General features: G+C 44.9%; 1 protein-coding gene across 1 annotated transcript in view; it reads right to left on the bottom strand.

The window, feature by feature from the left end:
* The window catches only part of ACAD9 (acyl-CoA dehydrogenase family member 9), a 61,432-nt gene that overhangs the window by 19,310 nt on the left and 20,703 nt on the right, over positions 1-21,419 (bottom strand). Inside the window, exons 7-9 of the mRNA XM_045023353.1 lie at positions 20,503-20,677; positions 19,734-19,807; positions 1,181-1,256 (exon numbers count right to left, since the gene is read on the bottom strand). Of these exons, the coding sequence (XP_044879288.1) occupies positions 1,181-1,256; positions 19,734-19,807; positions 20,503-20,677 (325 nt within the window). The remainder of the gene's footprint in view (positions 1-1,180; positions 1,257-19,733; positions 19,808-20,502; positions 20,678-21,419) is intronic.

The raw sequence follows: 21,419 nt of genomic DNA, 5'->3' as shown, positions 1-21,419 counted from the left end.
GATTTGACAGAATAGCGATGTTCTGCAGGAACATGTTGATTCTATCAAAGCTTTCCATGAAAACGAGGCAGGCAAGCCAGCTTGCCTACCTGGTTTCCTGCCTGCCTGGCTCCCATGCAGCCCACCACCAGCTGGGATTCCGTAGAAGCAGATATCCCAGGGAGCATATTTTGTTTAGAAAATGCCAAAAGGTTCTTGCAGTGGGAACATCTGATCGTTTCCCCAAAACAAAATTTTGCAGAATTTCAGTTGTGAAAAAATTCAAGTTTTTTGGCTTTTCATCAAAATTTGGGAAGAAAACTCATTTTTTTGTGGGACGAATTCCAATTCCAAGCCAGCTCTAACCATGTCTTGAGTAATGAGCCTCAAGCAAATATCACACTAAGCTAATAGAATGGATCACTCGAAGATTATCTACATTATGCCCCAGCAGGGCTGGAGCCACCAAAATCTCCCCTCAGATAGCACTGTAATCCACAAGAGACTTTGTTGGTACCTTCCTATGAAGCAGTAACTGTTTTTTAAACAGTAGTTTGAAATGATTGTATTGAAGGTGTCATTTGGGAAACTGTCAAAGGACTTTCAGGCAAGAGAAGATGGAGGAACTTAACCCCGTCCCCCAGCACAGGAAGCACATTTATCAACACAGACCGTGATTATCTCCTATCCAGAGTATAGAAAAATGTTGAGATCTTACAGAAACCAGTGAGTGGTAACTGTTGACAGAAACTGATTAATAGCTGCCATTGTATGTAAAGTTTGAAGCCTGAATTACTTCACAATGTTCAAATCTGAATGTTTAGGCAGCTGATAGATATAGACATAGCTATATAGCTATTCTCTCACCCACACCCACCCCTACCCCTATATCTGATTGCTTTAAAAGTAACCAAATATAGCTTTCAAAAGATGCTATATTTGTAAATAATTCATTCCAATGCAATAACAGGTTTATACATAACTGAAAACACCATTAGCATTTTATGGACAAGTAACCTTTAATGTTAGCCAGAGTCTAAATTTTCAGTTCTAGAGTCCATATCTGAAATGAGTGCTGTTATTACAGTGTCTTTGAAAGACATGACATTTGTCTTTTCACAGGATGTTCAGTCCTTGCATTACAAAAGAAAACTTATGATTTCATTCCTCCCAGAAATTCAGTAAGCTTCATTTTACCTACCTATCAGTTTCTTAATAATTCCTGCAGATGCACTACCCATGCTAAATCTTCCACTGTTTAGGATATTCATGGCCACCTACAAAGAAGAAATACAGGCCTTTATTCAATAAGTTATACTTCCAGTAAAATGCCCTCCATTTTGTAAAATGCCATAGCTTTACGTTGGTAGATACCAACGCACCTCCAAAATTCGTTATGTTTCTCTACAGAAAGCGTACCAAAAATGAACAAGGGTGAAGTTAGCTACAGCTACCCTCAAAACAGAACACTTTTAGAGCAGCTATTATAGAAATTGTTCCTTTGAATTTTCACCAATGAAAGGTGAGCTCACAGACTGGATTATGAGGTTAATACAATTAAAATATTACACCTCTACCCCGATATAATGCTGTCCTCGGGAGCAAAAAAAAAAAAATCTTACTGCGTTATAGGCGAAACCGCGTTATATTGAACTTGCTTTGCTCCGCCGGAGCATGCAGCCCCCCCCCCCCCCCCCCGGAGTGCTGCTTTACCACATTATATCTGAATTTGTGTTATATCGGGTCACGTTATATTGGGGTAGAGGTGTACTATGCATTATTCACTTCAAATTAATGCATGGCAGACCCCAAACACAAGAAAACCTGGTGGCTCAGCAAGTGACAAGCATTTTGCATTAGCGATTAGTAGCAGAAAATACCAATTAGTGGCCCAGACAGATTTGCAGTAGTGTTTCACCAATGGAGTACAGTAGTTATAAGTGTTACACAAGTGTTATACTTCGAGAAACGACTGAATATCATCAGTAGGACCCTACCAAATTGAGGGTCTATTTTGGTCAATTTCACGGTCATGAGATTTTTTTTTTAAAAGAAATTTCATGATTTCAGGTATTTAAATCTGAAATTTCATGGTGTTGTAATTGTAGGGGTCCTGACCCAAAAAGGAGGGGTGTGTCTCTGTGTGTGTGTGGGGGGGGGTTGCACGCGTGCATGCGCTGGGGGGAGGGGAGAGGGTCGCAAGGTTACTGTAATGCAAGGGATGTGTGCAGTACTGCTACCCTTACTTCTGCGGTGCTGCTGGTGGTGGCACTGCCTTCAGATCTGGGTGGCCGGAGAGCAGCGACTGCTGGCCAGGATCCCAGCTCTGAAGGCAGCGCCACCGCCAGCAGCAGTGCACAAGTAAGGGTGGCTTAGTATTGCCACCCTTATTTCTGCATTGCTGCTGGCAAGGCTCTTCTTTCAGAGCCGGGTGCCCAGCCAACAGCTGCTGCTCTCTGGCCGCCCAACTCTGAATACCACAATCTCCTTAAAATCACTTTGCGATCCCCCTGCAACTCCCTTTTGGATTAGGACCCCCGATTTGAGAAACACTGGCCTCCCCTGTAAAATCTGTATAGTATGGGGTAAAAGTGCACAGATGACCAGATTTCACGGTCTGTCATGTGTTTTTCATGGCCATGAATTTGGTAGGGCCCTAAATATCAGACTGGCTTATTGTCTCTAGAGATGTCTCATTTTAGACCAGTACAACCCTCAGGGCTTAAAAGATCAATGTATGACTGTGCAGACCGCACTTTTCACCCTGTGCCTGTACTCAGTTCACATGGCTAGAGAGTCCTGCTATGCAGGGCCAGACCTCCTTCGCTTAGCTCAAAGCCAGCCAACTACCTAGAAAATTTGAGGTATTAAGCCTGCTTGTCTCTCATCTCTCACTACTCTATATAGCAGAGGAATAGAGGTGGGGGAAGTCTTCAAGTCACACTGGATTATTTTCACTTCTACCTCCCCCTACACCTCCTTGGTCTCTCTGGCTGGCATACATTAAGAGACACAGCTACTCCTGAAGGCAGTAAAGGCAGCCATTCTATGTAGTAGCTGCTGTTCAGGAGGAGGTAGAATAGGTTTTCATGGAAAGGAAGGCGCTTACTCTCAGCAAAGGTCAAGAGTCACAAACTACAGAGAATAAGTTAAGGGTTAGAACAGACTATATATGTAGTGCTTGTTAATCATTTTTTGGCAAAATGAAGTTTGTCCGGACTATTTTAGCATTAAGACTATTTAAAATAGATTAACTTCCTCTTCGAACTACATTATATGCAATTATTCAGTTCAGGCCATTTAATTAGAAACAAGAACAGAGTAAGTTAATAAAATACTATCCTGTGTTGCCAGAGCTAAGATACATAATGAAGAAAAATCCTGAATGTTGGGGAGGGAAAGGAAAAAAAAATCCATGAAGCTCACTAGGATGGAAAACATACCCATTAGATGCATACCTTACAGAAGAAAATAGTATGTGCATAATTCCTTATGCTAGGAACCTACAGGTGACCGTGACAGCATAAGAAAAACAGGAAACCTAGTTATAATCAGAAGCATGATATTTTTCAGTCCTTAGGAATTTCATTGTGCATCCAGCAAAGGTGCTTAGAGTCATGACCAATAACAGAGAATAGGAATGAATAATTATATAATACAAGGTTGTGGATGAACACAGGAGTGCATCTCTTATGGGTATTCTACATCACCAGTTAACTTAGTGCATGACAAAAAAATTCAAGGTACTAAAGCAATGCTTGAGTTGTTGGAATGATATCTATACACTGCTCATAGCTGCTTGTTAAAAAGAAAGTGGAGAACAGAACCTTTTCTTGCATAATCTCATTCTTCCTCCAAATTCATGGACTTATATTAAGAAACCTGGGCTGGAGAAGCATCTGCAGAAGTTTCCTGAAAGCTCAAAGTCTTGTTTCTCTGTAGGCTTTCATTATTTAAGCGATAATCATGTGACATCAGTCAAAGAATTATCCACGAAAGCAAAAGAAGTCTCACTATCACAGATTTTTACTAGGAAGCACCCAAAAATGCACTCCATTCAGCTAGCGCTTATGGTCTCTAAACTGCTAGAGCAAGCTTGTGTAGGTGATGATCCTTCCCTCCCAAAGAATAGCCAGGTGAGGGGCATTCCAATTCCAAAATAAAGAAAAAAATTTCTATGATACTGACCATAACTACTGCCAAAAAAAGTCAGACATTACTGAGGAAAGATTAAAGCAATGTGGAAACCAGGCACAGCTTTAATGCCTTCAAACAGCCAGCACTCATGCTGCAGATTAAAAGACTGATTTTTTTTTTTTTAAAGGCAAGCAAGCCAGTTATATATACACAGAATATTGATACATGGACATCAAAACCTAAATGTTATTAAAGGGGAGGGAAATGCAACTTGGAAAACTGTTGAAAATTAGTGCACACATTTTGTTAAAATGTTTCACGTGACTGAAAGAAAAAGAGGAGGTTACTCACCTGTACAGTAACTGACGTTCGAGAGGTGTCCCTGTGGGTGCTCCACTGTAGGTGTTAGTGTGCCTCTGAGCTGTTTGGAGATTTTTACAGCAGTACCCGTATCGGACGCGCTTGCGCAGAAGCTGCCTTACATACCAGTCTTGTCTTAATAGTGCGCATGCGTGGCCGAGCTCCTCAGTTACTTCTCTACAATGGAGGCTGCCCCAGCTCCAAAGTAGAGGGGAGGAGGGTGGGGAGTGGAGCACTCACAGGGACACTCATCTCAAAGAAAGTCAGTTATTGCACAGGTGAGAAACCGCTTCTTCGAGAGAGAGAGATGTGCCTGTGGGTGCTCCACTCCAGGTGACTGAAAAGCAGCGTACCTCAAGGAGGTAGAGACTTCAGATCTGGAAGAAATGCAGCAGATAGAACAGCTCTGCCCACACACTTATTGGTGATGGGTCCCTGTGTAAGAACATAATGTTTTGCAAACGTATTTTCAAAAGCCCAAATGGCAGCTCTGGAAATGTCCTTAAGGGGGACGTTATGAAGAAAGGCCACTGAGGCCGCCATGGATCTGGTGGAGTGAGTCCTGGGGACGTATAGCTTGTCGGAACGCCTAAAGGTTTTAGTCCTGTCAAAGTAGAAGGACAAAGCTCTGTGCACGTCCAAAATGTGCATCATAGATTCAAAGGAATTTGCATGTGGTTTTGGAAAAGGTAGGGAGATGGATAGGTTCATTGATTTGGAAAGATGAGAAATTCTACCAAAGGTGCCCTAGGACTTTGACTTTGCCCTTAAAAAAATATGGTGTATAGTGGATCTGCCACGTGTGCTGCAGTTTCTCCTGCACATCTCGCAGAGGCAATTGCTACCAGAAATGCCGTTTTCATAGAGAGATGTAGGAGGGAACACGTGGCTAATGGTTCAAATGGTTTTTGAGTTAGGCATGTTAAGACTAAGGAACGGTCCCAAGATGGATTAGGTGGTTTGATGTCCGAGTATAGAGTTTGGAGTCCCTTAAGGAATCGCTTAGTAATGGGGTGAGCAAAGATAGGACTATCGTCGATGGCATCATGGAACATGGTAATTGTGGCCAAGTGGACTTCGATGGGACTCAGGGAGAGTCCAGAGAGTTTAATCTCTAACACATAGTTGAGAATTAGTGGGAGAGGCGTGGAAAAAAGGAGCGGTTTTTGTAAAAGCCCACTAGTGTGGAAATCTTGTCCAGTTATGAAGGCAGGTGGTGCATGTAGAATTTGTTGTGCTATGAAGGAGTACATTTCAAACCTGCTCCAAGCAAGTTTGCTCGGCATGAGAGAACCATGAAGGCGCCAAACCTTGAGGTATAACATGGTTAAATTGGGGTGGAGTAGTAGACCATGTTGTTGGGACAAGAGATTCAGGCGGAGGGTAGTGGGATGGGTGCAGAAAATGACATCTTGGTAAGGAAAGGGTACTGTGCCTGTCTGGGCCACGTGGGGCTATCAGACTCTGGCTTGGTCTGTTCATATTTTTTTTAATCAATAATTTGTGTATGAGTGGTATCAGAGAAATGCATACATTAGGTCAGTGTTCCATGGGAACGTGAATGCATCCCCTGAGGAGTGTTTGCCTAGTCCCGCTCTGGAACAAAATCTTGGGCATTTCTTGTTTGCTGCAGTTGCAAAAAGATCTGTGGTTGGGTATCCCCAGTGTTTGGAATGTGTCTAGTACTAGATCCTCATTTAGTTTCCATTTGTGGTCTATGGGAAATTTCTGCTGAAGTCGTTATGGCGGTATTGAGAGAGAGTCAGGTAAGTATGCAGCTGATATTCAGACATTGTGTCTGAGACACCAGTTACATCATTTCATCGCTTCTGTACAAAGAGTGGGATCACACACCTCCCCCCCTTTGCCTGGTTACATAGAACATGCAGGTAATGTTGTCAGTTATTAGCCTGACATGTTGGTTTTGTATGAAGGGGAGAAATTGGAGGCAGGCATTGTCTATCACTCAGAGTTCTAGACGTTGATGTGAAGGGACATCTCGGCAGGAGACAAAAGTTCCTGGCTAGTCTGTTGGGGCATGTGTACTCCCTCTCCCGTAAGGGATGCATCTGTAGTTATGACAACCGACAGGACATCCTGTAGAAAGAGGACCCCCGGAGGAAAGGTTGTGAGGCAATGTCCACCAGTGGAGGGAGTCCTTGACTCTGGGGAGGTATGTATAAAAGTTTGTTCAGATCATGGATATTCGGTCTGTAGACAGTGGAATCCACCTTTGGAAACACTTCATGAAGAAGCAGCAAAGAATCCTGTGGCACCTTATAGACTAACAGACGTTTTGCAGCATGAGCTTTCGTGGGTGAATACCCACTTCTTCGGATGCAAGTGGTGGAAATTTCCTGGGGCAGGTATATATAAGCAAGCAAGAAGCAAGCTAGAGATAACGAGGTTCCTCAGTTATCTTCGATAGAGTATGGCATAATCTCTCAGTCTCTTAGTCTATAAGGTGCCACAGGATTCTTTGCTGCTTCTACAGAACCAGACTAACACGGCTACCCCTCTGATACTTGACACCATGCAAGGCACTGCATTTAGCCGTATGGAGTGGAAATCCATCAACCTCATGAAGAAACTTGCACAAATACAGACAGATATCATCTTCCTTTCCAAATGCAAACGGATGGACATCATACCTAATGGACTAAAGGTAAAAAATCCACTACTATCTACATACTACACAGACCACAGTGAGAGATTATGCCATACTCTATCGAAGAAACTGAGGAACCACCTGATCAGCATCCTATACAGCAAACAGGAAAACATCAAAAAAGAGCTCTCCAACCTGGAGACTCATCAATAACCAAACTTCCATACAAACGGACTTCACTAAAATAAGACAGGAGATCTACATTACTCACTTCACCTCTCTACAAAGGAAAAAGGACTGTAAGCTGTCTAAACTCCTACCTGCCACATGGGGCCACAACCGTGGTACCCCTAACCCACCCAGCAATATCGTCAATCTATCCAACCACACACTCAACCCAGAAGAACAGTCTGTCCTATCTCGGGGACTCTCTTTCTGCCCTGCCACCCCCACCAATATGATACAGTTCTGCGGTGATCTGGAAGCCTACTTTCGCCGTCTCCGACTCAAAGAATTCTTTCAGGACAACACTGAACAGCGCACGGATACACAGTTACCCTCCCACCAACAGCACAAGAAGAAGAACTCCACATGGACTCCTCCTGAGGGTCGAAATGACAGTCTGGACCTATACATTGAATGCTTCCGCCGACGTGCACAGGCAGAAATTGTGGAAAAACAACATCGCTTGCCTCACAACCTAAGTCGTGCAGAACGCAATGCCATCCACAGCCTCAGAAACCATCCTGACATTATAATCAAAGAGGCTGATAAAGGAGGTGCTGTTGTCATCATGAACAGGTCTGACTACCAAAAGGAGGCCGCCAGACAACTCTCCAATACTAAATTTTACAGGCTACTTCCCTCAGATCCCACTGAGGAATACACTAAGAAACTGCACCATCTACTCAGGACACTCCCTACACTAACACCAGAACTAATCAACATACCCTTAGAGCCCCGACCAGGGTTATTCTATCTACTACCCAAGATCCACAAACCCGGAAATCCTGGACGCCCCATCATCTCGGGCATTGGAACTCTCACTGAAGGACTGTCTGGATATGTAGACTCTCTACTCAGACCCTATGCTACCAGCACTCCCAGCTATCTCCGTGACACCGCTGATTTCCTGAGGAAACTACAATGCATTGGTGACCTTCCAGAAAACACCATCCTGGCCACCATGGATGTAGAGGCTCTCTACACAAACATCCCACATACTGATGGAATACAAGCTGTCAGGAACAGTATCCCTGATGATGCCACAGCACACCTGGTTGCTGAGCTCTGTGGCTTTATCCTCACACACAACTATTTCAAATTTGCTGACAATATATATCTCCAGATCAGTGGCACCGCTATGGGCACCCGTATGGCCCCACAATATGCCAATATTTTTATGGCCAACCTGGAACAACGCTTCCTCAGCTCCCGTCCACTCACGCCCCTTCTCTACCTACGCTACATCGATGACATCTTCATCATCTGGACCCATGGGAAGGAGACTCTGGAAAAATTCCACCACGATTTCAACAGCTTCCACCCCTCCATCAACCTCAGCCTGGACCAATCTACACGGGAGGTCCACTTCCTAGACACCACGGTGCAAATAAGTGATGGTCACATCAACACCACCCTATACCGAAAACCTACCGACCGCTATGCCTACCTTCATGCCTCCAGCTTCCATCCCGGACACACCACAAGATCCATTGTCTACAGCCAAGCACTGAGGTACAACCGTATCTGCTCTAACCCCGCAGACAGAGACCAACACCTAGAAAATCTCCACCAAGCATTCTCAAGACTACAGTACCCACACGAGGAAATAAGGAAACAGATCAACAGAGCCAGACGTGTACCCAGAAGCCTCCTACTGGAAGACAAACCCAAGAAAGAAACCAACAGGACTCCACTGGCCATCACATACAGTCCCCAGCTAAAACCCCTACAACGCATCATCAGGGATCTACAACCCATCCTGGACAATGATCCCACACTTTCACAGGCCTTGGGTGGCAGACCAGTTCTCGCCCACAGACAACCTGCCAGCCTGAAGCATATTCTCACCAGCAACTGCACACCGCACCATAGTAACTCTAGCTCAGGAACCAATCCATGCAACAAACCTCGATGCCAACTCTGCCCACATATCTACACCAGCAACACCATCACAGCACCAAACCAGATCAGCCACAACATCACCGGTTCATTCACCTGCACTTCCACCAATGTAATATATGCCATCATATGCCAGCAATGCCCCTCTGCTATGTACATCGGCCAAACTGGACAGTCTCTAAGGAAAAGGATAAATGGACACAAATCAGATATTAGGAATGGCAATATACAAAAACCTGTAGGAGAACACTTCAACCTCCCTGGCCACACAATAGCAGATCTTAAGGTGGCCATCCTACAGCAAAAAAACTTTAGGACCAGACTGCAAAGAGAAACTGCTGAGCTCCAGTTCATCTGCAAATTTGACACCATCAGCTCAGGACTAAACAAAGACTGTGAATGGCTTGCCAATTACAGAACCAGTTTCTCCTCCCTTGGTTTTCACACCTCAACTGCTAGAACAGGGCCTCATCTACCCTGATTGATCTAACCTCGTTATCTCTAGCTTGCTTCTTGCTTGCTTATATATACCTGCCCCAGGAAATTTCCACCACTTGCATCCGAAGAAGTGGGTATTCACCCACGAAAGCTCATGCTGCAAAACGTCTGTTAGTCTATAAGGTGCCACAGGATTCTTTGCTGCTTCTACAGAACCAGACTAACACGGCTACCCCTCTGATACTTGACTTCATGAAGAGGTGAGCGTTCCTGACTACAAAAGTGCAAGAGGCCATGTGGCCTCAGAGTTTAGGCAAGCTCATGCAGCCACTGGTGGACTGTTGCACAGCTTGGGAACGAAAAGGTTGATGGTGTTAAAAAGGTGGAGTGGGAGAGGCGCTATTCTTCTGTGTGTGTTGAAATGTGCTCCTATGAACTCCAGCTGTTGGGTGGGAGTGAGTGAAGATATTCTTTGTTCATTCACATTGGACTGTCTGTTGTGTGGATCGAATGGCTTCTTGGAGGGTCCTGGCTTTGAAAAGGCAATTGTCGAGGTAAGTAAAAATTATGATTCCCTGCCCTCTGAGATGAGCTGTTACGACCGTGAGGATTTTGGAAAAAGACACGAGGTGCAGTCGAGAGGCCGAAAGGTAGGACCCTGTATTGGTAGTGTTGTGAGCCCAGAACAAAGCAAATAAAATGTTTGTGGGCAGAATGTATGGTCATAGGAACATAAGCATCCTGCAAGTCGAGGGCTGAAAACCCAGTCTCCCTGTTTCACTGCTGGAATTATGGTTACAAGAGTCACCATTTTGTATATTTTTATTGAGGCATTTGAGGTTGAGAATGGGTCTCCATCCCGCAGTTTTCTTTTGTGTTAAAAAGTAATAGGAGTAGAACCCTTTTCCTCTGTGTTGGTCAGGCGCCCATGGACCCCATTATTGCCACTGACTGGGGAAGGGCATAGGTGATGCCATCCACGGGTTTGTATACCAGGGAGGGAGGGTTTTGATGAACGAAGACATGCGGTGCTGGAGGGTCGTTTGGCACCGATGTGCTCTGCACCGTAGCGCTCAATGCATGCGCTGAGGTCGGAGGTGCCGGGGCGGTAAGCGTAGCCCGCGTCTGTTTTGGCAAGGTCATCTTTGCTGGCAGAGTCCATTGCGGTACCGGACGCTGCCATAAGAGAGGCAGGCAACTGGAAGCCTGAAGCCAGCACCAGGAGCTTGCACGGTTGCCGCAGCCACAGGCAGAATTAGTGTGATGCTGGGGGAAACCGGCATATCAAAGGTGCTGAGCTTGGGGGGGTGTGGGGGGAAGGTCTGCACATAAGAAATAGACCTATCCAGCAACCTTTTTGCTTGCAATGTTTCCCTTCTGGGTGAGAGGCAGGCTTGCTTTTTCTTTTTTGGTCTTGTCCTTTTTGGAGGTGGGAGGGCTGCGGTTCACTGAGAAGCCCATACCTGGGTCAGAAGCAGGTCCAAGTGACTTCTGCATAAGAATCATTTTCAGTCGGAGTTCTCTATCTTTATGTGCCCTGGATTTTAATTTGGAACAATAGGCCCAGTTTTGAGGAATGTGGGACTCCCCCAGGCATCTTATACTCTCGGAGTGACCCAGCAAGATAGGGATGGGGTCCCTGCACGTAGTGCACCGCTTAAATCCTGGGGAGCCAGGCATATTAGCATCAGCTGGAGGCTGAGAGGAACAAGCTGGAACGAATGTTTTTAGTTTATTTATTTATTTTTAAGGGATGAACTTATCTAGTAACTAGAGTGCTAAACTAAAGGAAAAAAGGATGTAGAATGGGTAAGAGAAAAAGTTTTAATGAGTCTGCTGTAGGCCCGACTCCGGCCAGGGGCGGTAGAGAAAGAACTGAGGAGCTTGGCCATGCGTGCGCACTATTAACCAAGACTGGTATGTGAGGCAGGCTCTGTGAGGCAGCTGATACGGGTACTGTTGTAAAAATCTCCGAACAACGGTGCAGGGGCGCACTGACACCTACAGTGGGGCACCCACAGGGACACCTCTCAAAGAACATCTGTGCTTGGCAAACAAAAGTAAGTAAAGATCACATCTCATCAAGCTGAAACCATTACAATTTAAGGATTCTGAAGGCTACTCTAAATATATCCAGGAATAAGAAGGTCTGGATTTTAACTTCATGTTTCCATTTCTCCAGATTTCATTATTGCACTAAAATTGAAACATTTAGCCTACAGGGATGATAATCCTGCAGTTTTGCACAAAAGTCCCTCTGAAAATGCTTTAATGTATTTCTTTGGACTTGTACATTCAAACATTAAGTTTGCAGCAAGCTGGGGTGTGAATCTACCCTACACTAGCCTGCCGTGGACTTACGGTCTGTCTAGACTAGCACTTTTGTCAGTATAACTCATGTTGCTCAGGGGTGTGAAAAAACCCGAGACACATAAATTACACTGACAGACATGCCAGTGTGGATAGCGCTATTTCAGTTGGAGATGCTCTCCCGCTGACATAGCTATCTCAGTTCATTGGAGGTGGTTTAATTAGGTCATTGGGAGAGCTTGGTTCCTTTGTAAAAGATAGACTCCATCAGAGATGGGAAGGGTGGGTTATGGAATGGATATGCGCAACACATCGAAGAACAGTTACAGAAAGATAGGCAACCATTTATTCTTCGGGTGCTGGCACATATCCATTCCATTGTAGGGGACTCACAAGCAGACAAATATGGTGGTGGGCTCAGAGACTACCTGAACAGTGACTGAAGGACAACCTGCCCCAAACCGGCAAATAGTATAATGAGAAGGAAAAGGGTGGACTGATGACCAAGTCACTGCTTTACAAATGTCTATGATAGACACTGGCACCAAGAAAGCCCACAAGTTGCCTGTGCTCTAGTAGGGCGAGCCAAAACTCTAGCTGGCAGAGCTATATTAGACAAGTGATAAACGAATGCAAAGAGAGATCCAGGATGAGACTCTCTGAATGGAAACTGGTTGGTCCTTAGTCTTGTCTGCAACCACAGTAACTGTGTGGAGGATCTAAAGCAGCGGTCCCCAACCTTTTTGGCACCAGGGACCGGTTTCGTAGAAAAAAAACAATTCCGCGGACCTGTGGGATGGTTTTGGGACGATTCAAGCGCATTACATTTATTTTTGTACTTTTATTTCTATTATTGTAATATATAATGAAATAATTATACAACTGACCATAATGCAGAATTAGTGGGAGCCCTGCCCCCTATCTGACCCCCACCCACTTCCTGCCCCCCCCGACTGCCCGCCCCCCTCAGAATCCCCAACCCATCCTGCTCCTTGTCCCCTCACCATCCCCCAGAGACCCCCACCACCCTGGGACCCCACCCCTGCTCCCTGTCCCCTGACTACCCCAACCCCTATCCCACCCCCCGCTGAGTCCTGACAGACCCCCCCCCCCCCCCGGAACACCCACAATCCAACCCCCCCATTCCCTGCCCCCTGACCACCCCTCCAACCTCCGCCCCCTCTCTGTGCCCTGACTGTCCCCAGGACTCCCTGCCCCTTAGCCAACTCTGCTGGCTAAGCCTCTTACCCCCGGCTCCCTCCTCACCCGGAGCCTCAGCGCCTCGCCCGACAGCTGCAGCGTGTCTCCAGCGGGGCCTGAGCTCCGTCCCGCTCAGAGCCGCGTGGTGAGGGGGCGGGGCTGGGAGCTCCACACTGAGCGGAGGCAGCTGAGCTCAGCCCAGAGCTCGCAGCCCCGCCCCCTCACCACGCGGCTCTGAGCGGGGCGGGGCTCAGCGGCCCCGCCGGAGACACGCCACTTGATGTGCTAGGGGTCAGTTCGCGGCCTGGTTCCTAACAGGCCGCGGACCGGTACCGGTCCGCGGCCCGGGGGTTGGGGACCCCTGATCTAAAGGACTTAGTACACTCCAAGCAGAAAGCTAAACCCCTTCTTACAGCCAATGAGTGAAGTCTCTGCTCTTCTCTACGTGCAGAGGGTTTCAGGAAGATCAGCAGCATGAAAAAATCAGACACTACCTTAATGAGAAATTTTGGTTGAGAGGGAGATGAATTTTATAGAAAACCATATAGGGATGCTCTAACATTAGGGCTCTCAACTTGCCCACCCTTCTGGTTGGGATAGTGGCAACTACAAATTCTACTTTCATAGATCGGTAGAGCAAGTTGCAAGGGGTTCAAATGGCAGTCCCATTAACTTTGCTAGGGCCAAGTTCAGATCCCAAGGAGGGATAGGATCTTGCACATGTGGTTACAATGTGATCAAGCCTTTAGGAATCTGGTAATGATGGCGTTGGAGAAAAGGGATCTACTATCCATCAAGGTATGGAAGACTGAGATACAGAGCTAGTCAACAAAAACTGATGTTTTAGGTATAGAAAACAGTCTAGTATGAGGTCCAGGGGTGCATGTTTTGGGGATGTGTCTTTCTGCTGGGACTAAATGGAGAAGCACTTTCATTTAGTCAGGTAAGTGCCTCTAGTTTAGGGTTACTACTATTCTGAAACACTTCCTGGACATCCCTAGAACAGGACCGTCAGGTGGTGGTCTCATAGGTTTGGATGGAGCAGGCAGCTATAGTCCAGAGAAATCACATCTGGATCCAGCAGGAGAAACTCAGTAGGGTCAAGTGCCAGTGCTGTTGAGGCCAAGCTGGTGCTATGAGGATGAGACAAGCATGGTCTTGTTTGATTTTAAACAAGACTCTGGGCAGCAAGGGAACTGGAGGGAAGGCATACAGGAGGAGATCATTCCAAGGTAGCAGAAAAGCATCCGTTAATGAGCCTCAGTTGAGACCTCCCTGAGAACAAAATTAGTTGCATTTTCTGTTGCACTTTGTTGCGAACAGGTCCACTTGGGGAGTCCTCCAGAACTAGAAGATGGAGCTGGAGATGTCTAGGAGTAAAGACCACTTGTGGTGATTGGAGAAGATCCTGCTCAGACAATCCGCAAACGTGTCCTGCTTCCTGGAAAGGTAAGCAGCCCTGAGATTAACTGAACTGGGTATGCAAAAGTCCCAGAAGTGAATTGCCTCCTGGCACAGCTGGGTTGACTGCACTCCTCCCTGTCTTATGCAAAACATAGTCACCAAGTTGCCTGTTAGAATTACAAAGTTCTTTCCTACTATATGCGGATGGAAAGATGAACAGGCTAGTTGCGTAGCTCTTAACTCCCTAATGTTTATATGAGCCATTAGACCATTAGGCAACCAGAGACCCCGAGTCTGCAGGGACCCAATATGAGCCCCCAAACCCAGGGGCTGATTAAAGTGAGGGTTGGTAGCAGGGAGATAAGGGGACCTCCTTCCCCAAAGACTTTCAGAGGGTCCAAAAATAATAAAACTGACACTCGAACCACCTTGTTTAAATGACAACTTGGGGCATACTTTGATGCCAACAGCTTTCTGAGATGCAGTCTGGTGTGTTGAATCACATGGGCACACACTTCCATGTGACCCAGCAGGCTGAGGCAGCGGTGGGTTGTGATGAGAGCATATGCTTTCAGTCACACCACCAGGCCCTGCAGTGCTTTGAACCTGGATTTTGGAGTCTAAGGCTGCTCCAACAAACTCTCTTCTCTGTACTGGTGTTAGAATTGATTTGTCTTGATTATCTAGGAGTCCCTGTGCGTTGAATGCAGACAGGACAGCAGATACACTGAACAACATTAGCAGCCACCATCACCAAGGAATCTGGAAGAAGGTGAGTACAAATTTCATATACCTTACTGGGGATGAAGTACCTCCTTTCAGCTCACTTTGCTGTGGGAGGTAAGGAGGATGGTAACTGCCAGAGCACCTTGATTTGCTCCATCATGGCTTCATTAAACTGGCAGAGGCAAGCTGTCAGGGCTGGCAATACCAGAATGTCCACCAACTTGTGGGAGCTTTCACCTCCTCTGCCTGAATGTCAAGAACAGAGGCCACCCTTCTCAACAGATCTTGATAAGCCCCATGGTTCTCTGGAGGTGGTGAATCGCTTGCTGCCTCAACAGCTTCATCTGGCAATGAGAAAGAGGACACCACAGGATTCTGAGGTGGAGGCTGCTCCAATACTTATGGTGGGGAAGCCGCCTGAGTGACTTCTGGCTGGCTGGCACTGTTCTTGGTACAGTGCCCAGAAAATGATGTCTGAGGCTGATGCCACCCAAGCCGTTTCAATGACAAAAAATGAGACAGTTGCAGGAAGGTCCTAGCAGGAGGAAGGATGCCTCATGGTCAGCCACTGACATGGGCCTGGGACCCAACTTTGATGGGGCCATTACCCCTTTGGAGGAGGAAAAGGCCAGTGCTGTGACTGTTGCATGACCCATGGTCCTCAAGTCTCTGATGGAGCGTATGCCCTCTGTCTTGGATGGCAGAGGGATACACCTCTGAGTCTGAAGGGGAAGAATGCGAAACATCCAAAATTGGGGGGGGGGGGGGGAGGAAGAGAGAAGGGGAGAGGGAGGCAGAACCAGTTGGTACCGGAGATAGATACCCCAAGCGAAGGGATAGTGGTACTATGGATATCATTGGAGGCTTGTCCTTCAACTGTACCAACTGTTGTGGTTGCCTGGGAGGTAATGGTACCATGAGTTCCTGACACAGAAAGGTAGGCGCCACTGGCGCGAGTACAGACTGTAAACCTTCTTGTACCAATGGGGATACCATACTAAGAGGCTAAGCAGGTCCCTTTCAGCTGCATAGGCCTCCAGGGTGGCTGGGAGCAGCAATGACTGATGGCTCTGCCACAGAGGCCTTTCAGGGGATACCCTCAATGGACCTAGCACAGGCTCCAGAGGAAACAATTCCTTCTGTGCTGAACGGTGCTCCAAAGAGTGTCTGCCTCTACTAGGCTCTTGCACCAACAACTCCAAGCTAGATACTGAGCTTGAGGAGGGTTTAAGTCTTTTCTTCAGTACCAGTAAATGGAACTGAGGAGCTGCAGACATATCTGGCACACTCTGTGCCAAGGCTGACATACTTGTGGCGCAAGCTGTGTGGAGGAGTCCGATGGGGAAGGGAGGGAAGTGTTGCCTCCAGGAGCAAACACCTGAGCCTCATTGATCTATCTTTTTGATCAGGACTTAAATCTGACAAAATGTGACATTTGTCACTGATGTGGGATTCTCCCAAACACTTCAGACAGGCTGGGTATGGGTCACTGACCAGCACAGGTTAAACGCATGTGCGGCAGGACTTAAAACCTGGTGAGCGCAGCATCATTTCAGCACTAGGATAAGATGAGAACAAGTCCAAAAAAAGACTTAAGATTAAAATCTATCGCAAAGACTTGCTAAAACTAACCAACTTAACTACTTGCTAACAACAACAGTATATACATGCAAAGGGGCGAGGGATTCTTATGACAACAAGCCTGAGATCGCACACACAACCACCACTGGCGGTAAGAAGGAACTGAGGAGGGTCGGAGTGGTTCCACCCTCTTACACCAGCACACAGTGGTGCTCGAGCTGCCCAGATGAGTACTGCTGAGGGATAAAGTTCTGATATCTGTGCACTAGGTGCATATACACCTACAGTGAAATGGACATGTGCAAGCATTCAAAGAACAATAGCTAATACTTAAATTTAGGCTAAAATATTGTTGTGTGTGACTATTAATTACATTCAGTTCAGAAATCTGACACGTTGATGTTACTTGACACACAAAGGGCAGTTTGAGAATTTCAAGACTTTTTGCTTCATAAACACAAGAGGAAGGAATATTTTGCTAAACAAGTTCAGGATAAGTCACAAAACTTTAAATAAGGTTTACCAAAACTCATCAGCAATGCTTGAAAGTTTTCTGTGACAAATTCATTGCCCTAGGCATATATTTAACAAAGGCAGGTAAGCAATGCATTTACTTAGATCAGGCTTTATTTAATATTTCCATGGTACCCCTTGCGAATTATGCAGACAATCCATTATTTTTCATCTGTCTGTTCAGTTCGTGATCAATGTTTTCAGTATTTTCCCCACTGAAATGAAACTAAAGTTTGTACTTTATCAGACATTCCCTAAATATCTTTTTAAATACAGACGATTGTTAGTCTTTGTTCAGGATATCAATCTCATATTCAACCTTCATTTCAAGTGTAATTTAAAAACAAACAATTTTACTATGAGGTTGAAGTTTGTTTCTCAGTCCCTCACAAGTTCTAATTTCTTGATCACCTGTTCCAGCACAATCAATTTCCTTCAGCATTTCTTCTGCTCCCCTTGAAAACTGTCTCACTTTCTGGTATCTGAACTCTTAACTCCTTTATAAACTAAGTACAAGAATTTCATTACTTTGGCAGTATCTGTCCTCTTCTGTAAATAAATTACCCTTACTATCTCTTAAGAATCCCTCCTGTCTCCTTTATTGGTTTTGTGCTCCTTATGTACTTAAATGTCCGATTTACTTTAATCTCTTTTACAATCTTCTCATTCTCTACCTGTCCTTGTGCTTTCCAACCCATTCCTTCAAAACAACTTTATTTTCAGTCTTCGCTGTTCTCTTGTACCTGAAATTACCCCCTGCTTGGCCTCATTTAACCTTTTTCACTCTTCGCACTGTGTTAATCCACATGGTTTACAGACTCTTGACATATTTTTGGCTGGTTCTTATGAAATGCAGCCCTTGGGTATAGGCTACTTCATATATTCACTTTCCCATTTCCTTTATTGATCATACCATGAAATCTTACGTAATATTTCTACCTTTTCGCCAAGAATTTTTCTGTTGACATCTAGCATCTTTATTTCTTCCAAGATGAGTTTCATTTAAACACTAACTACAAATATAACAAGATTACTTTCACTGTAGCTTAAACCTTATAGCTCTCATCACGGATCACATCCCATTTATCAAAATTCATGAACTGATTCTGATTCTAACCTTTCCTCTTCTATAGAAAGACTTCTTCCTTTAAACATTAAGAAAGGAAGCAGCCTGTATCATGCTGACAGGTAATATCTCCAATTATTATTTATATATCTCCTAGAACTAGAAGGGACCTTGAAAGGTCATCAAGTCCAGCCCCCTGCCTTCACTAGCAGGACCAAGTACTGATTTTTGCCCCAGATCCGTAAGTGGCCCCCTCAAGGATTGAACTCACAACCCTGGGTTTAGCAGGCCAATACTCAAACCACTGAGCTATCCCCCCCGCCATGCTTAGTTTAGTGTTTACACTCAGTTTATGTTTGAGTACCTCAGCAGTGGTTCATTGCCTTTCATTTGGGTAGAGTCCTTTTGTGATGATTAGCTAATGGGTAGCCCCCTTATGTCCTCTGGAATTTCCTACTATCCTCTTTTGTTCTCCCCACTTCCAATCCCCTCCTTTTCCCTTTTATATTTTTCCCCTCCCTGCATCATCCTAATTTGTGTTTTTTGTGGCATTTCCTCACTCTCCTGGTAACTGTCAGCTGAGTAGAGAACATGTTGCTTGGCAGGGAAGTCTCCACTGGCAACTCCAAAGGTCTGGATCAGTACACTTTTGCAACAATGCTAAGCATCAAAGTAACACAAAATACAATTCTGTGCCTGTGGGCTGCTACCTTGAACTTACATCCTTCTGCATGTGAGCTCTGCCTATGGCAGGTTGTCTGCAAGAGTAGGGATGGGGACAGGCAAATTTCAAAGAGCCATTTACAGCTTCACTCACAGGTGCACATTCACATGAGGGGAGATAGCCAAGGTTGTTCAACTTTCTCCAATGCTATTATCATCTGCTCTGTATCACCCACCCCAGGATGGGTAAAGTAAAAGTTGTTGAAATTTACTAACAATTTTCTTTTCAAACAAACAGTTTTAGTCATCTTGGATGAAAAAAGTGAAGTACCATCTAACGAAACTCCAGGAGCAGAAGCTGCTCTGTTACATGCACTACTGCAGTGCTTAAGAAAAGGAGTGCTTATGAACACAGAGAACATGACATACGAAACTGACTGCATACAAAAGATAAACAGAGTAATTCCATCCTCTAATCTTTTTCACATTTAGCGATCAGAGATTAACAAATATGTTTGTCCTTTTAGAGCAGGGCTAAATCTGGCACCAAACAACAAATTCTCTTCCCCAAAGACATCTTTGTGGTAGGTTTAAAGATAATGATAATTATTCTTCACAACTCACCTTAAATCCCCCTCCTACTTCTCCAATTACATTCTCTACAGGTACTTTTGTGTTTTCAAAATGTACTTCACAGGCTGAAATAAAAATAGCATTCAATTATTTCATAAACTTTTGAGAAATACTGTTAAAAGACATAGCAACATTCAGAATTTAACTTACTCTTTCTGTACTAGGAGTTGGATTTTTCCCAATGCTACGCAACAGAATTAAATACACTTTGCCAAATAAGTTAATGGGGAGAAAGATGGGAGTTGGCATTTTAATTTATGAAACGTACAAATATCATCACTAACTTGTACAGCACAACTGGGGAGAACTACAGTCTTGTCTGGAACTGGAAGAAAGACTGAAAGAATACAGACAACTGAATGACTGATGGTGAAGAATAAGATCTACCAATAAATAGAACAACAAAGAGAAACCAGCTCCCAGTGCTGCTGTATCATAGTAATGCTGCTTATTTCTGAATCTTCTCAGTGCAGCACACAAAGGGGAATTTCCATGGCAAGATGAGATGTTTGGAAATGGATGACAATTAGCAGATGAGAAGGTAATTACTTAACATGGATTTTTATATTTGTTAAAGTGCAATTTGAGCTGTTTCTGCATAAAACTGAGATGGATGTTTAAGAAATAGGAACCAAAACCTCCACAATCCAATTGGAATATAGTGTATTATCCAACCAAAATGGATTTGCTTATGGATTCTGATAATACATGAATTTTGAAACACACTTCTATGAAAAAACTGAATTTAAATGCTTCTTACTATTAGATCCTCGAATACCCAGTTTATCTTCTGGCTTCCCATTAGTGACTCCACCGAAGGCTCTTTCTACAATGAGGGCAGTAATTTTGTCTTTTTTTGCACCATCGTTATCAACAAACTCAGTCCTTGCAAACACAGTGAAAATGTCTGCCAGGCCACCATTGGATATCCAGATCTGGGAGAGGAGGTGGGGAAAAGAAAAAAAGTACGTTAGCTGTGCTGTGATAGATACAATGCTTTATTATTTCATAACAGAAGCTGTCTCAGCACAGGACTGACTCATTCCATCAAGTTTTAATCTCTGCTCTTGCACTGGCTTTGTGACTACGGCAAGGTTATACTTCCAAGAAGAGCTGACCAGAGGATGACTTTTTTTTGGGTAATACGTTTTCTCTAATGCTTTTGCCCTAGGAACAAGTATACTTTGCTTTATAAAGGCTGGTTGGTAACTGATGTACACTGTAGTACCCCCTGGAGGGAGAACAAATCACAGGTATTTGACCCCAGTCTGGACTGTTGGGGAAAAATCACAGTGAAGTACAAAAGGAGTCCAAGCTTAAACCCCTGGTCTGGAGTGGGAGACATCACCTCCACCCAAGAGAGGTGACGGATAGGAAGCCTGAAATGTGAAGTGAATGCCCTCAAGGGGGCTAAAAGGGTGGAATGTCAAAGGTGAAGCTAACCCTGAAACTGTGACACTAGGTTCAAGGCCCTGCTCTATTTGTTTCAGAATGATCTGGGATGAAAAACTGTTCTGAATCAGACAAAACAGGGAGTTCAACCTGAGTCTTCCACATGCCAGCCCAGTGCCCTAACCACCAAAATGTTCATACAACAAAACCGTGTCTCACTAAAAGTTTTGACTTTGATGAAACAGCATACATAATTTAGTCAAAAAAAGTGGCCTGACCAGCTCT

Source organism: Mauremys mutica, chromosome 7 (genome assembly GCF_020497125.1).
Source record: "Mauremys mutica isolate MM-2020 ecotype Southern chromosome 7, ASM2049712v1, whole genome shotgun sequence".
In the NCBI taxonomy this organism is placed as follows: Eukaryota; Metazoa; Chordata; order Testudines; family Geoemydidae; genus Mauremys; species Mauremys mutica.
The sequence above is the reverse complement of the archived record's forward strand: the minus strand, read 5'-3'. Positions and strand labels throughout refer to the sequence as shown.